Genomic DNA, 16140 nt, shown 5'->3' on the forward strand with positions numbered 1-16140 from the left:
ACACAGCCAGAGCCTGGCTAGGCTGCCAGCAGCTTTGATGACTGGCTCTGGGAAAAAATCCCATTATCACCATGGACACACAGCTAATCACCAAGCCAAGACACCTGGCTCTGACTGGGGCATCCAGGACCTGGGTGGAGGCTGCTGCAAAATCAGTCAGCCAGGAGAGCTGGGTGGGGGCGAAGAGCAGGGAGAGAAAGAGGGAGAAACTGACTCTCACGCAAGATGAGCACGCAAGTCCCCATTCCAGAACACCCGAGGAAAGCTGACGCTGAGAAAGAGAACCAACACCACCGACAGGTGGGACAAGGTCTAAAAGATTTAGTGTGAACTGGAAGGCAGTACTGCAGAATTTACCCCGAAAGCTAAAGAAATAAACAAGAAGGAGCAGTCGGGACCTATGGAAGGATGGGAAGTTCTGCAACGTATCCAACAGGATTTCCAGAAGATGACACATGGAATAGCAGGACAGCAATAATCAAGGAGAGCATGGCTGAGAATTTTCCATAACAGAAGACATTTTATGGATCCTCAAAGCAAAAGCGCATGCCAAGTGCCAAGCAGGAAAAAAATCCACATCTGGAAAACAAGGGGAACGCTCCCTTTGCCCAGCTCATTCTGTTCCCACGACCCTACCCAGCCTGCCAGACGTCCTGCTCAGACCCTACCCAGACGTCCTGCTCAGGTTTGGCCCCACTTCCAATCCTGATACAGTGAGAAAAGCCCTGGGTTTGGGGTTAAGAGATGTAGGTTCGAGTCCCTCATCTGTTTTTGCCTCCCTGAGCCTTGATTTCTTCCCCTAAAATGGGGTCAGAACTAGAATTATAGAACCTTAGCACCAGAAGGGACTCCGGGGGTGGCACCATCACAGCAGACCATGGCTGCATGTATTTCCAGCACCTCCACTAACTAGCTCAGTGCTCAAGAGTTACTTAACCTCCGGTGTCTCCATTTCCCCATCCGTGGAAGGGGATACTAATAGCACCCACCTAGGGGGTTGTGAAATGATGAAATGAATTCATACTTGTAAAGAATTTAGTGCAGTCCCAGGTGCATAGCAAACATTCCAGCTGGGGTGGCCATTACCATTACTATAATAACAGCCCTCCACAAAATGCCACCTGCACCTACACTAGTGTGAGGGGCTTCCCACTGAACCCACGGACTTCAGGCATAGCAGAAGCAGGGCCTACTGCCACCTCTGCATGAGAAAACAGGCAAGCCAGCAGCCTGCCCCACCCCACCTTTCTCCCTGGCCACCCCTGGTTGGCCCTCCACCTCCAGAGAAGCCCCTCCCAGTGACCCACCAAAAACTTCCCCAAATGCAACGCGCCCAGACCCTGCCCCAGCACCCCCCCTCCCTGCTCCCTTGTTGCGCTAGGTACCCTACCTCTCTCTGCTCACTGCAGATCTTACATAGCCACAGGGGCCGCTTCTGGCCAGGGGAGGCCTCGATCCCACATTTGGTGCAGACTTTCTACAAGAGAGAGGACACGGGAACGTAAACACTTCAGCTGCTTCGTCCTCAGCTGAGGGGCTGGGAGAACGGTAACCGAGGAACACTTTGCCACCTTCCAAGGGGATGGCTTTTGCTTCAGGGCAGAGAAGCAGGTAACCCAAAGGGCACAGATCATCGAAAACCTGTGGGTGGCTTTGGGGCACAATGGATGTGCCGTCCATGGATCTCTATGATACAGATTCATCCCCACAGATTGCATTCTGTTAGGAACACATCAAAAATAAGCTTGCTGGTATTCACAGCTGCATCGTGTTCAATAGCAAAGAACTGGAAACAACCCAAACGCCCAACACCCGAGGAAGATCCAGGCACCGTAACAGAATATGACAAGGCCTGCACACAGCAAATTGTGTCCATCCCTGCAAATGAGGGCAGGGTGGGCAGGAAATGATCTTACTCAACAGAGAAAACATACAGGTGTATAACCACACAAAAAACTCACATATGCGCCTGACTAGGTGAGACGATACAGTGAGAAACACCAGTAACAGCTTGAGCACTTACTTTATGCCAAATCTCTTCACTGAACCATCCCAAGAACCCTATTATGTAAGCATTAGGCCCATTTTACAGGTGAGGGATCTGGGGCTCGCGGTAGTTGGAGAATTTGCCAAGTTCACCTAGCAAGTAAGTAACGGGCTCAGGTCTTACTCTAGAGTCATTATATAATTTTCTCCAGACACGTAAGTAAGCAGAACCCAGTTTCTGCAGTGTTTTTCCTTCTAAAGTGTTGCTTAAGCTCATAACTTCTAAATACATATTTTGCTTTCCCTAAAAGCACAGTAACATGCAGGGGTGGGAAAGGCCAGATGAGACGTGCAGGGAGGCAGAGGGGTCTTGGTGGGGCTGAGACTTATTCCCGGCCAACCAGCCAAAGTCTGACTTGGTGGCAGCAGGTTCTCTGAAAATTGTCACACGGGGCTAATCAACCTAAGCTGCCACGTGGAAGCTGCCTGGTAACCCTGCAGAGCGGAGGGTTCTCCTGCCCCCGCCAACTTCACCCCCCACACACACTGAGGAAAGGCTGGATCTGTTGCTTGGCCTTTTCTGCAGATTACCAACTGAGCAAGAAGCACACCTCTCCACGGAGAGGAAAATGTCACCAACTTGGCTTCCCAGAGCATGTCGTCACTACCTGATTGGGCAGCTGAGCCCAGCACCGCAGGAGGCGGGGAGCCAGCTCTCTGATAGGGGGTATGCATTTGCTATCATCCAATACTCATATATGAGAAATGCCACTTTTCTTTAATTTCTCCAAATAAAATGTCATGTGTCCAAGCTCCCAGCTCTCTGGATTAGCAAGAAAGTCCATCCCACTCACAACTGGGGTCCCTCCCCAGCTCTCTTGAAGATCCTGGGCTTGGGGTCTTCCGAGGTGCGGCCCCTCTGGGGAGGGGACCCTGCATGCGGTGTTCACTGCTGTGCTGCTCTCCCTCTGAGTTCCCACAGTCCCTCGGAAGAGGAAGGGACTCAGCCACTTCTGTGCAAGGCCTGGGTTTGGGATCGGTGCCCAGCTGGGGCCAGCGGCCTGTTCCCCTGGAGCTGCCATCCCTTCTCCCTTCTCCCTTCAAGCTGCCTCTTGCTACCCCTCCCAATGCTTGCTCCAACCCTTCTACTTTTAGGACAGGGTCCCCCATAAGCCCACAAGGTGGGCCTCAAGAAACACACGCGGGCCTCTCCTCCTGGGATAAAGAGAGAGGAAGGAGATGCTGAGACTGTTTTCCTTGCTAATTCCCACTATCTGGTATAAATAAACGGTGCACATGTTAAAATAAGTGTGGCCCTCCCTGAGAGACGATATTTTCCTACTGAATTTTCTATAGGCTTATAGGGTTCAATGTCAGCTCACCATCCAAACACACAGAGTGCTCTGTCCCCTCCCAGTTAGATGATGGTGCTGGGAATAAGGAAAGACTAGAAGACCAGCTGCTACCATTTACTGAGCAATTATGTGTGCCAGGCAACAACGTGTGGAGGAGGTGGGTGTTATGATCTCCATTATACAGATGAGGAAACTGAGGCTCAGAGATGTTAAAGACTGCTAGAGGTCCCACAGCTAGTTAGGGACAATCAGGATTTGGGAGGCTCTCTTCTTCCAGACCTCAGGAGAGCTGGATAACACCCTTCCCTGCCCGGTGCCAGGGAGCTGGTTCATGTACCTGGCAGTGTGACTGCCAGGACTTTCAAATGAATGGGCAGAGAAGCGACATGACATTGGTTCTTGAAGCAAAGACTCAGGCTGGGGAGTCTGGCTTTGCCTCCTCAGTATCTCTCAGGAGGGAGGGTGGCCGCTCTTCACAGGAGAGAGGTTTGCAGCCGCAGACAGGGAGCCAAGGCCCTGCCACCTCCCCAGCGCCACCCCTTGGGCTTCTCCACAGGCTCCCTCTCTTTGTGGCCGCTCTGCCCCACACCTTCGGCAAAGGATGGGGGAGTGTGGCCTCTGCCCGTCTTAGTCAGCTCTGGCTGCTGTAACAAAAACACCACAGACAGCCTAAGTCACCTGACGTAACCAACAGACACTGATTTCAGTTCTGGAGGCTGCAAGTCCCAGGTGGGGGCACCAGCATGGTTGGGTTCTTGGTGAGGGACCTTTCCATATGGCCACCTTTTTACTGTGTCCTCACATAGTAGAGAGAGAGCTTTGGTCTCTTCCTCTTCTTAGAGGGGTGCAGATCCCATCATGGGGGCCCCACCCTCATGGCCTCGTCTAAACCCAATCACCTTCCAAAGGCCTCACCTCCAAATACCATCACCCCGGAGTCCAGGCTTTAACATGCGGATTTGGGGGGCACACAGCGCCCCACCAGGACTGGGCCCCTTCCTTTGCTTCTGTACATTGGGAGCCCTAGAAATGGACTCACCGTCTCTCTCAACTCTGGATCACGTAGAGCCCCCCCGTCCTCCTGGGCTCGCCACCTCATGCTAATCCTGTACTGTCACCAACTTCATGTTCCAGAAACACTGTCTGAGCCCGTTCAGCGGCCTCTCAGCTTGCTGCTCTGGGTACAGACTTTGGAATGAGGCAGGCATGATTGGGCCCTTGCGCAAACTACTCAAAGCCTCTCTAAGCCTGAGATGTTCTCATCTGCAAAATGGGATCATATTTATCCCCTAGGGTTGTCTTGAGGGTTAACTGAGATACACGTCGAAATCGACCAGCACAGTATAAGCACTTAATAAATGCTGGTCGTTATTATTAGGGACACCCCCTTGTGCCCTGTTGTAAAACGTACACGATTTCCTTGTAGACCTGCACCATCTAAGATGGTAGCCACCAGCCACATGTGGCTAAATTGAAATGAATTAAAATTAAATAAAATGAAAAACCCAGTTCCTCAGTCACAGTAACCACATCTCAAGTGGTTCACATTTCAATAGTCACACGTGGTTGGTGGCGAGCATATCAGATGGCCCAGAAATGGAACATTTCCATCATTGCAGGAATTTCTATTGGGTAAGATGCCTCTGGCCCAGCCCTTAGTCTTGGCATCTTAAGACTCACCATCGGCCCCAACGGCCTGTTTCCTCTGCTCCCCCACAAGGCCTCACTTCCAATCAGACTACTGTGCTCGCGTGTTTGCCCTCGTCAGCTTGTTTCCTGTCTCCACCCCACCCCACCCCCGTCTGCTGACTCCTCCCCACCCTCCAATTTACTGATTCCTGTATCCATCCCTGCTGAGCGCTCACGTGGAGCATGGCCCTGTGTTGGGGGGGTGGGCGGGGCAGGGCCCTGGGCTCACGTGCTCCCAGGGAGTCACCCCACGCTTGGTCCCGGGTCAGCCTGCCAAGTACAAGGGGCGTGCCCAGCTGCATTGCAGGAGTGACATTTAAGCAGGGTTTGAAGGATAGGGGTGCATATGCCCTCAGTAAATAGTATCTGATTGATTGAACAGCTATGCTGTTTGGGGGCAGGAAAAGAAAGCATTAGAGAGTGCACAAAGTTGTGTCCTGTTTTCTACCCAAAGACCACGGCACATGGAACCACTTGACCTGGGGGCAGGAGTGGCGTGGGCCAGTCGCCCTCCAGAGGCTGGATCAAAACCCCATTCCGAGGGGTTTTGGTGGGGGGTGGATGGGTGGCATGTCCCAAATGTTCCCTCTTCTCCTTGCCCTGTGGGGTGCTGTGGGAGGGTGGGGGGTAGCATGACAAGGCACAGCCTCCTGCCCACGCACAGCCCTGTTTTCAGGCTACCAGCCATGACTGGTAGACCCCATGGTCAGATCCCGCCATCTCTTGGTTGTACAGTGTCTCTAGCTGGGGAATCCAGGCCAGCAAAAAAATAAACTGCTCAAGCTCAAATAATACAAAATTGCTGCTCTATTAAATCTTGGACCAATAAGAGAATAATAAGCCTTTTCCCCTATGGGCTTGGTCTTCATTCCCAGGTTCCAAAAAAGAAAATTAAGCAGGTAGTATTTTAAAAAGCCAGTGAGAAAGCGTGTGAGCCAGCTGTGACATTAATTCAGTGCAAAGGAAACACTGCACAGCCATGTCAAGGACAGCCCTGGGGACCGGGGGTGGTCACTTGCTTCCCTGCCTGAGATGGGCTTCCATTGAGCAGAAGTGCCCTGGGCGAGCAAGCACTCGCTTCCCGGGCTTGGCTGCCTCATGCTTCTTGTAGCCTGGAACTGTGCCTGAGTGTTAAACAAACCAAGTCCAGCTCAGAGCAGCAGTGACCGAAGTCCAGGCCTTCAGCCTGCACATGCTCTTTCCTTACTCCTCCCTTGGGCACTCCATGCATTCCTTTTGCAAATAAATATCCCAGTCGAGAACACCCATGGGGAAGGGGATGCTTCAGGGTACAGCCCACAGGACACAGCCTTTGGGGCAGGAGAGCACAGAGTCTGCCATTTAGACATAACCTTGGACTTGTTACTAACCTTCTCTGAGCCTCTTCTATAACATGGTGGCAACAGGCAGACTCATGCCACAATTGGGAGGACCAAGGGAGATGATTCATAAAAGTGCTTAGCACAGTACATGGTAAAGAGAGGCAATAACCACAGTCCTTTCCCACACGCATGAATCAATGAAGGATGCCAGCACCCATCAGGCAGCACCCATCAGTCACACAAGCCAAAATCTAGAATCATCCTTGATCCTCACTCTCCCTTGTTCCCACCCAAATAATCCATCACCAAGAACTCTAAATCTTGCTCGCACTGTCGGTTCCCCTCTAGCACCCTGCCTGATCCATGCTGCCACCTCCAGTGCCTGGCCTACACCAGGGCCCCCCAGCACATCGCCTCACCTCCACTTTGGCCAGGCTCCAGTTGGTTCCCGACACGGCAGCCAGAGTGATCTTTTCAAGATGCAAATCTAATCATGTTTTTTTCTCCCATCCCTGCCAGCCTAAAAGCCTCCAAAGACTTCCTGTTGCTCTCTGGATGACGACCACCCCTTTCACATGGGGTATGATGCCTGCTCAGGCTAGACCCTACTTCCTTGCCAAGCCCTCCACCTGCTTCACCACCTCGCTCTTCACACTCCGATCCCCAAGCCAATCCCCTAGTCCTCGCTGTGTTTTTCCTGCCACAGGACCTTGGCATGCGCTGCTCCCTCTGTCTGGGATGCACTTGGCTACGCTCTTTCCTCCTTAGCCTATGCATCCTTTAGACCTCAGCAAAAGCACCACTTCTTCAAGGAAGCCTTCCCTGACTTCTTACCTGGTTCAAGCTTCCACAATATGCTCCTGCCTCTTCTCCTCCATTGTCAGGAATTTTACCCTCACTCATGTGGCTATGTGACTACCAGGCTGCCAGCTCCCTGAGGGCAGAAGCCATGTCTGTTTCTGTTCACCTTTCTGTCTCCAGTGATTGGCACGATGAATATTTGTGGAATAAATGAATGAACAAACAGGAGCTACTTTTAGTGTTACAATTGAGATGGCAAGAAGTGGTCCCTCCTAGAATGGGCCTGTTGCTTGGAAGACAAGACACACAGAGCCATGAAACACTCACTGGGCAGCACAGGGCAGGTGCTCTCCCATCCACACTGAGTGACGCCAACCAGTACGGTGACGGGGTAGAGTGTCCAGGGGTGGGGTGCTGCTGGCCAGGCAGGCCTCACTCTCAGGAGATGGGGTGTGAGTCCAGGCTGGCCCAACCACAGGGGAAATGACGCCAAGGGTCCTTTGTTAAAGGTGGGGGCAGGGATGTGTACTGCCCTGCCCCCCCCCTCCCCCCCCCCCGACACATCCCCACTCTACATGACCGCTCCTGCCTACAAGAAGTGTACTTTCTCTGCAAGGTGCGTCAGAGCCCAGGCCCCTTGCTCCCAGCCTGGGCCTTGACGTCCTCACTCTGAGTTTCCCACCCATTTCATCCACAACTCCCAGCTCCATGGCGGGGTTCCCGAGCCGACACTGATCAGAAGAAGGGAGGGGATGCCGTGCCAGTGCAGGGGGGACAACAAAACTGCTCAGCATGCAGACACCAACGCCTCTCCGAAACAGTGGTCTGCGAGCGTTCAGTCACCGGGACACAGCCGTGCCCCTTTGACAGGCCCTGAGGGCTTTGAGGAATTATCATCTATCACACAGACAGCGAGGTTCATCATGCTCAGTCAACCAAAGAAAGATGAAATTGTGCTCAAATGTTCTGTACAAGGAGGCCAGGAAAATGTACGCTGCGCTGCAGACATGAATAATGAAAATGGTTAATTTGAAAATACTCGGTGCTTCAAGTTAACAAACATTTATTCGATGCCAGATGTAAGGCATTGTTCTAGGAGTGACGAGGATGAACAGGGCACAGCCCTCTGTCCTCAACGAGTGCCCCCTCGAACGGAGGAGTTGAAGAACCAGCAAGACTCATGGAAAAGGACTTTCCCCAGAGTGCCAACCAACTGAAGTTTGTAGTGAGACGTCGTGGGAACTAGGTTGCAAATGAGGCTCACTACGCAGTCATCCCCGATCCCAATAACACAGAGAACAAACGGCTACGTACAAATGATGGCAGCGTGGGAAGACGTGAACCCACAAATGCGCATTTCACATCACACAACGTGTTCCCAATGCTAGAAATCAACTCTTCAACAAGGAAAAATCCAATGCGTTTTAGGGAAAGCTATGCAGCAAAAATGTATGTATAATAATGATAAAATTTAAAAAATAAAAATAATGATATAAATAGAAAAAGTGAAAACAATCACGACAAAGCTGTATGGGTACTGAAATGGAGCAATATTCACAATAAATGAAGTTTAAAAAAAAAGCATGTTATAAACAGTATGCACAGGGTGATTTTCTACCATGTAAATATGCATACATGCCTGTAGGTATTTAGACATCGATATATGCACAGAAAGCTATCTGGAAGGGTACCGGCCAAAATGTAAATCAAATTGTGCTAAGTCAAAATCTATTTTAAATGGATAAGCAGAATTCCTATTTAAGGGAAGCGTATGTTAAATGTTTTGGGAAATCACTCACCCCAACTCCGTTTTTTGACCAGATCTAGCTGTGTGTCAGGATGGATGAAGGAAGCTGAAACATATGCACTGGTAGGCGGGACACAGAACTTCTTGGCTCAAAAGTGGAGTCAGCCCTGCCCCCCACACCCCCAAGGGTTTCTGGGCCACTGACGCCTCTGATCACAGGCTCAGTCCTGCTCATCATCCAGGCTTGGAGGTATCTTACCAGCCCTGGGGGACCCGGACTACAGGGGCCAGGAAACAGCCTTGTTTGCCATAGATTCAATATCTGGAACCCAGGTCCTCCTGCCAAATGACCTAAAATAATTTAGATATTGACATACATATACATAGTTATATACTTTATCGAGCAACGTATACTTCACCAGGCACCAAGCAAGGTGTTTTATATAGAATCTCATTTAATTTTCATAACCACCCTAGGAGGTGGGTATTATTGTCCCTGTTTTATAAATGAGGCTTGAGGTTAAGTCACTGGACCACAGGGAGCTGAGATGTGAACGCCGTGCTGTTTGAGCCCCAGGTAGCTGTCCTGACAAGAGACTTCTCCAAGTCCTCAATCTCCCCAGAGCCCCAAGTGAAGGCAGGGCTGGTCCTTCCTCCAGAACTACAGACCAGATCAAGCGTCAGGTGGGAGAGGGCACAGATAACCCCTCCTCCCTTCATTAGGACACAGCCTGGGGGCCAGTGGGGCTGAGGGCATGCTGACCTTAGCCTTGACCCCTTGGTCTGAGACAGAAGCCAGGAGGTGACCAGAGCAGAACTTCAGGAGGAGGATAAGTCTCTCTGTGGTTCCTACTCTAATGTCCCACCAGGGAAACGCCAGCCTTCCTCCATCCTGGCTGCAGGTGGCAGATGTAGTACCCAGTCTCGGCCGGGCCCTCTCTGTTCGCCCAGGCTTCCAGAAGGCTGCACCGCCCTTCCCCTCCATCAGATGAGCCACTGGTACTGCTTGGGGACCACCCACAACCCTCAGGCCTGTGCAGCCCCAGCTCCCAGCCCCCCAGCCACCTCTCCCAGGGGAAAGGAAGCACTGCAGATTTCAGGACTATCTTCCAAAACACCTCCTCCCTCCACTTGCCACGGACTAGTCAGTCCGTACCATGTCCTGGGTGGAGAGGAGGGTTAAAAAGGCAACAGAAGCAGCTTATGATCATTCACGAGCACATAAGAAATCAGGCGCTGCATGTGGCGTTGGAGCATGTCTGCACTCGTGCCCCACTGAGTGTGTCTGACGGGGGAACGGGGACTTCGGGCAGGATGGAACCGCCAGGCTGGCTGAGGTGAGGAGAATGGCTGCCTGCCGGCTGCCCACCTGCCCCCGCCACCCCGCCGGCCCGCCCGTCCAGCCCTGTTAACTTTCCTGGTCCCGGGTATCAGCACGACCTCTCAGACCAGAGACTGTGTGCCTGGTTTTTGCCTCTTTTCCAGGAGAACATGGGAAACAAAGGAGGTTTGAGCTGTCTCAGTGAGGCCCCAGGGGCGTGTTGTGTGGGTGACAGAGACACAAGGAGAGGCCGTCGTAGTTTCAAACAAGAGCTGGGCAAAGGAGTGGAGAGGGGTTATTCAATCTGAAACTAAGAGGGCGGTTTTAAAAAACCAGCCAATCCCTAACGTATTATACAATCAAAGGGGGACCACAGGAGCCATGGCACTTGGCCTTGTGGAATTCACTCATTCATTCAACAGGCACCTGCCGAGGACACGCTAGGCGCCGGGTGTGCGCTCGGCATGAGGTGTTAAGAAGTGCCCACAACTAAAACAAGGAACTAGTCACAGGGATGTGTAGGGCAGCGTGGGCCACATAGTCAATAATATTCTAATATCGATGCACAGTGTCGGGTGGGTGGTAGACTTTTGGGGCTATCGCTTTGTGAGTTTTATAAATGTCTCATCACTATGTTGTTCTGTATGTCTGAAACTAATTTAAAAAAAGGGGGGCCCATGACAGTGTCTGGGGGGCAAGAGACGTACCAACGCTGGCCTGCGTGCACAGAGCATTAAGTGTGACCCAAACTGAAGAGCGCTGACGCAGAACTGTGTACGCACAAGGGAATTATGCACATAAACATGGAAGGGACAAAGGACTGGAAGAGACAGCCAGGGACAGTTCCCACACCCAACTCCATCTCAGGCAAGGACCAGATGTCCACCCCCACCGAGGCTGGGGTGAGCCCCTCACGTGGGTTTCCATGGACGTCCCACTAGGGCCAGCAATCTGCGACTCCATCTGGAGTCCCTCTCCTCTGAGGGGGGGTCAGAACCTCTGGGGCCTGAGGCTGGGGCATAAGTAGCAGGAAAAAAACACAGTCAATATTATATTCACTTTTTTCAAACATAGGATATTATTTTGAATATAATGACAGTGTTAAATAGTGTTAAAAATAGTGGAAGGTTTCCCCGTTTATCAAAAGGGAGCCTTGGTTTTGAATGGCTAAACAACACTGCTCTCAAGTCTTGACAGAGAAGGAGAAGGGGCAACACCAGTTCCTGGTCAGGAGGCCGTGTGGGGACTTCACACTCGTCCTCTCAAACACTTAAGGGGGCCTTTGGGGTGTCATGGGGCTTGTGTGGGGATGGGCAACAGCACTGACTCTTCCCAGGTTACATGAGGACTAGAAAACAATGTGCATAAGAACTTGCCACTCCTCCGAGAAGGGTTCTATCAGGGGTTCTCGAACACAACCCTCCTCAAGCCTCCCGAGCCTGGTGTGTACCTCAGGGCCCAGCCCTGTCCCTGGGCCAGCCTCCTGAGAGGAAGAATATACGGTGGATGGAGTTCCACCATATGCGAGGGCTCCCTGACCCTTGTCAAGCTTTCCATAAGCTCTGAACACCGCCTGCTCCACCCTACTTGGCTCCCACAAGTCCTGGGACTATACACCTGGAGACTTCCTTAGCTCCTTCCAGCCCTAAAGGTCGAAGAAACCCCTTGCTTCTGCGCCCACCCGCCAGCCTGGGCTCCTGGAACTGACAGGACCTGAGCTCACCATGTCCCCCCAGACTCCCAGACGCAGGTCCACATGGCTCTACCTGAATTACTGTGGGATGACAGGAGGTGGTCTCCATAGGATGGCCCCATCACACGGTGACCTGCAGCTCTCCAGCTCCACGCTGGCTGGGAGGGAATCCGGGCAGGGGAAGGCCCAGGAGGTGGAGGACGCCAATTTACATCCATCTTGCTCCTTGCTGCATGGTTACTTAGAGTCACAACTCAAAATAACGATAATAGCCACCATTTGTTGAGCACCTATTCTCTGCCTGGCACCAACCTCAGCGCTCAGCACACATTATCATTATCACATTTAATCTCGTTTATGTTCATAATGGCCCCTTGAAGAAGGTTTTATGATCTGAATGTCATGGATGAGGAATCGGAGGCCCAGAAATGTTCAGTGGCTTGGCTTAGCCCATGTAATGAGGTGGCGGCAGAGCCAGGATGGGGACCCAGTCCATAATAATAAAAGCAAGAGTTCATATAACACGTAGCGTGTGCTGGGCACAGCATGGGTGCTTTACACAGATTATTCATTTAACAACGATGGGACTGGGGCAGACAGCTTGGGTAATTTGTCCGGGGTCATACAAGGATAGTCAGGGGAGGGTGCACTGAGGTCCTACTCCCGATCTCGCCTCTCACCCACGTCCTCTATGACCCGCACACTTGCTGAGAAGGATGCTATTGGGGCTTAGGAAACGGACGTCACTGGGAGAGAGCAAGTGGACGGAGTTATCCTGTGGACAGCGGCAACCCACTTTCTGAGACAGACATTAGCCATGCCAGGAAGCTGAATGCAGGGAATTGAAAGCCAGACAAAGCCAGCTCCAGTCTACCAGCCCAGCCCTGGTTGCATAACCAACCTCTGTTTCCCGAAGCCCTGGGGCTGAGACTCCCACTATTTCTCACCCAGGGGCATGCCTGCCCCATCTGGCAGAAATGAGACCCAAGCCCTGATAAAGGAGCCTGCTTCTCACAGCCACAGCCAAGGAAGAGGGTGGATCTTTTTTTGTTGTTGTCCTCATGTCCAGAGTCCTGAAATTGCCGAGTCCATCTCAGGAGCCCCTGAGCTAATGGCTGCAAGAGAGCCTGGCTCCTTGGGGGCTACCACAAAGCCACACCTTGGAGGGAGGCATTCACTGCAGTCAGCACTGGCTATGCAAGGAACCTCTGGCCAGGTCTGCTGAGAAGATCTTAGCTCTGAATTTCTACAATTCTGGGGCATGTGACCAGTTTGGGGGGGGCCTGACCTCAAAGACACAGACGTCACTGCCCTGCTTGTGGAAGCTTGAAATCTCCATGGGAAGGTGAGGCAGGGGGTTCCGGTGAACCTTACACTATCCCTTCCCCTGGAATTTGGTGGGCAGCAACGTTAGCTGCAAGACGGGGCCAGTGATAGCAGGAACATTCAGCCAACAACAGCTCCCAAGGCCCTGCTGCTATCAGGCCCTGGACTAGGCAGAGAGCACGGTGAGGCTCACAGGCGGAGGGGCAGGGAGACAAGAAAACGGATGCACCTGTATACCAGAACCTTCCTCCCGGGCCCCCACCTAACTCTTCAGCCTCACCAAGCCCACCGTGCACGTCCCCTGTGCTTTACTGTCTGCTCCTGACACTCTACGTATTTCCACCCCTCCATGCTTTTGCCCAGGCTGTGCCTCATGGCTAGTGAACTTCTACATTTCCTTCAGATACAACTCACCTCTGTGACCTCCCACCCCACCCCACCCCAAGCACTCGTTACTCCCTCCTGTGTACTCCCACAGTGAAATGTCAGGAGAGGAGAACTGATTGCATCATATGGAAACTGTCTCTCCAGGGATGGAGCTGGTCTAGAAAAAGGACATTGTTACTGGTATCTGAATCCCCAAGTTTAGCAGGTGCCTGGCATGTGATTGGCTAGGAATGGAGGGAGGGGCTGAGTGACAAGCACAAAGTGCCAATGGGGTTGGGATTCTAGAAACATCTGGGGCCTATGGTGGCTAGAGACAAAGTGCCTCTGCTGAGAATATGGATTCAGTCACTCTCTCCTGATCAATTTGTCCTGTGTATTCTCAGCAGAAGCTCTTTTTCTGGAACATTCTGAGATGCCTATGGAATTCCAGCTCCTAGCTGGGTATGGGAGGTGAGGAAAAGGAAGGACTCTGGGTTATTCTGAGGCTGCCAGCCAGACAACAGGATGAACGGTGGTGATGTTAACAGAGTGGGGACGAGCAGCAGGTGAAATATTCGGCTTTGGACACACTGATATTTGCAGTGTGAGTGGACTCCCTTGGAAGAGCTACCCAGCAGCAGTTGTTACCCAGGCCAGACCTTGGAAGGAAAGCCAGGTGACAGAGAAGAGGGAGGGCCAGCCTATGGTGCTGGCTGAAGCTTGGGAACTCAAGGGGAGGCCCTGTCGATCAATGAACTTTTAACATTGATCTGTGTGCTGTCTGTTATCGATTCACCACTGCCAGAACGGGCACTTCTAGAGGCCCAACGCTTTGCCTAACGCTGAGGTAGCGCCAGACCTGGACTGGTCTTGGCGCACGGTGGGTGTTTAATAAATGTGTGTTTAACCTGAAGGAGACTTCAGCATTTCGGTTCTCAGGGATGGAGCTGGTGGAGGGGGAGAACATAAGAAAGGAAACGGGCCTGCACGGGGGCCAGGACCTGGGGGAAGTGGGAGGGGACCCAGCACATAACCACGGGCCTGAAGCTGGATGCAGCCAGCCAACCATCCAATGGACTTGAGCTGCCGGGCTAAAGAGAATGGAGTGAGAAGTGGGAAAGTCTAGGGGAGACTGGAGAGGGCCAGTCAGGGTCCACCAGAAGCCAAGGTAACATAGGTCCCTCACCCCACCTCGGCCAAAGTCAGGAGACCCTCTACACCTCCCAGCTCACTCCCCCCACCAGCTCAGAAAGGGACATTTCAGCCCTTTGGCAGCCCCACCCGTTCCAGAGGTCAGCACTGTCCTCTCTGACTTTCCAGGATCATCAAAACTCTCAAAAGGTCAGTTTATGTGAAAATATCCTCTCTCTTCTCTGGGCCCCTCCAGTGCCTAGGACATAGTAAATATCCCTGAAGCCAGAAAATACCTGTCTTGGGCCTGATTTTTTTTTTTTAATTTTTTATTGAAAAATACAGTAGACTAGACAAACAGCCTCAGGTTTCTTAACATTCCAGTAGCAGCAGCACTGGTGATTAATTAGGGACCCCGGTGATGCACAGGAACAGAACTCCAAGGAGAGCGGTGACAGGTCTGGGCCGGGTGCAGTCAGGCCCGACCGTCAGGCCTCAGAACTCCCAGCCCGGGTTTTTCACTGATGCTACTCAAGTCAGCAGCTTGTACCTAGGGAATGGACCGAGGGCCCTGGACACCATGTAGAGGCGGTTAGACTTCATTACGTAGGCAGTAGGGAGCCACTGAAGACTTCAGGGGGAGGGCAGAGCACACGGATCGGAGCTGCACCTGAGCAAGATGAACAAGCAGAGGAGCCGAGAATGAGCTGGAAAGCAAATGAGACTCCACCACAGGCAGCAGCTGCCTGGTGGGGAGGCCCTGCAGCGGCATCCACGTGCTCAGGTCAGGCCTCACTCCCTGGTGGGCGCAAACTACGCTCCTGGCTGTGCCTGGAAACTCAGCATGGCAGGTATGGTTCCTGAGCAGAGGGGTCTCTGGAAAGGCCTGATTTCTTTCCTGGTTGGGAGACCCTCGCTAAAGGGCGCCTCAGGAGAAAAGCTGGCTCCCTCTCCTCCCCCTCACTTCTAGCTGCCCCCACCAGCAGGACAGGGGCTCTGGTGCCCTTCTGAGGGAGAACAGAAGGCCTGGCTAAATCCCCCTTCAGTTAAGGTCGCTGAACAGCAAATAGGCACGTGGGAAAGGCTGCAGCAGGAAGAACGGGTGAGTGGAGAGCAAGGAAGAATCGCAGGCCTTGCCTAGCGTGGCCGCTTGCGGGGTGCAGCCGGCGAGGTGAGGCCCGTGTGTGCGCTGCCCGGCCACACCACCAACTGGAAATGTCATTATCTGTTATTGACCACAACCGAGGACAAGAGGCTGCACAAAATTACCGTTCCTGGTAACAGCTGCTAAATAGATTTGCCAACACTGCTTCCTGCTGCCTGAGTTCTCTCGAATGTACACTGACCAGACGCAGGGGAAAAAGCCACTGAGCTCTGGTGGCAAGGAGCCTGAGGGGGTGCCA

General features: G+C 52.5%; 1 protein-coding gene across 14 annotated transcripts in view; it reads right to left on the reverse strand.

Moving 5' to 3' along the window:
• The window catches only part of RPH3AL (rabphilin 3A like (without C2 domains)), a 157038-nt gene that overhangs the window by 53136 nt on the left and 87762 nt on the right, over positions 1-16140 (reverse strand). For 13 of the 14 annotated variants that reach the window (XR_004421291.1, XM_033090070.1, XM_033090068.1 and 10 more), the window contains exon 5: positions 1391-1477. The exons of the other annotated variant lie outside the window; for it this stretch is intronic. Coding sequence is in view for 12 of the 13 variants with exons in the window: in XM_033090070.1 (XP_032945961.1) it covers positions 1391-1477 (87 nt within the window). In the remaining variant the exon portion in view is untranslated. The remainder of the gene's footprint in view (positions 1-1390; positions 1478-16140) is intronic. 14 annotated transcript variants of the gene reach the window in all.

Source organism: Rhinolophus ferrumequinum, chromosome 21 (genome assembly GCF_004115265.2).
Source record: "Rhinolophus ferrumequinum isolate MPI-CBG mRhiFer1 chromosome 21, mRhiFer1_v1.p, whole genome shotgun sequence".
In the NCBI taxonomy this organism is placed as follows: Eukaryota; Metazoa; Chordata; class Mammalia; order Chiroptera; family Rhinolophidae; genus Rhinolophus; species Rhinolophus ferrumequinum.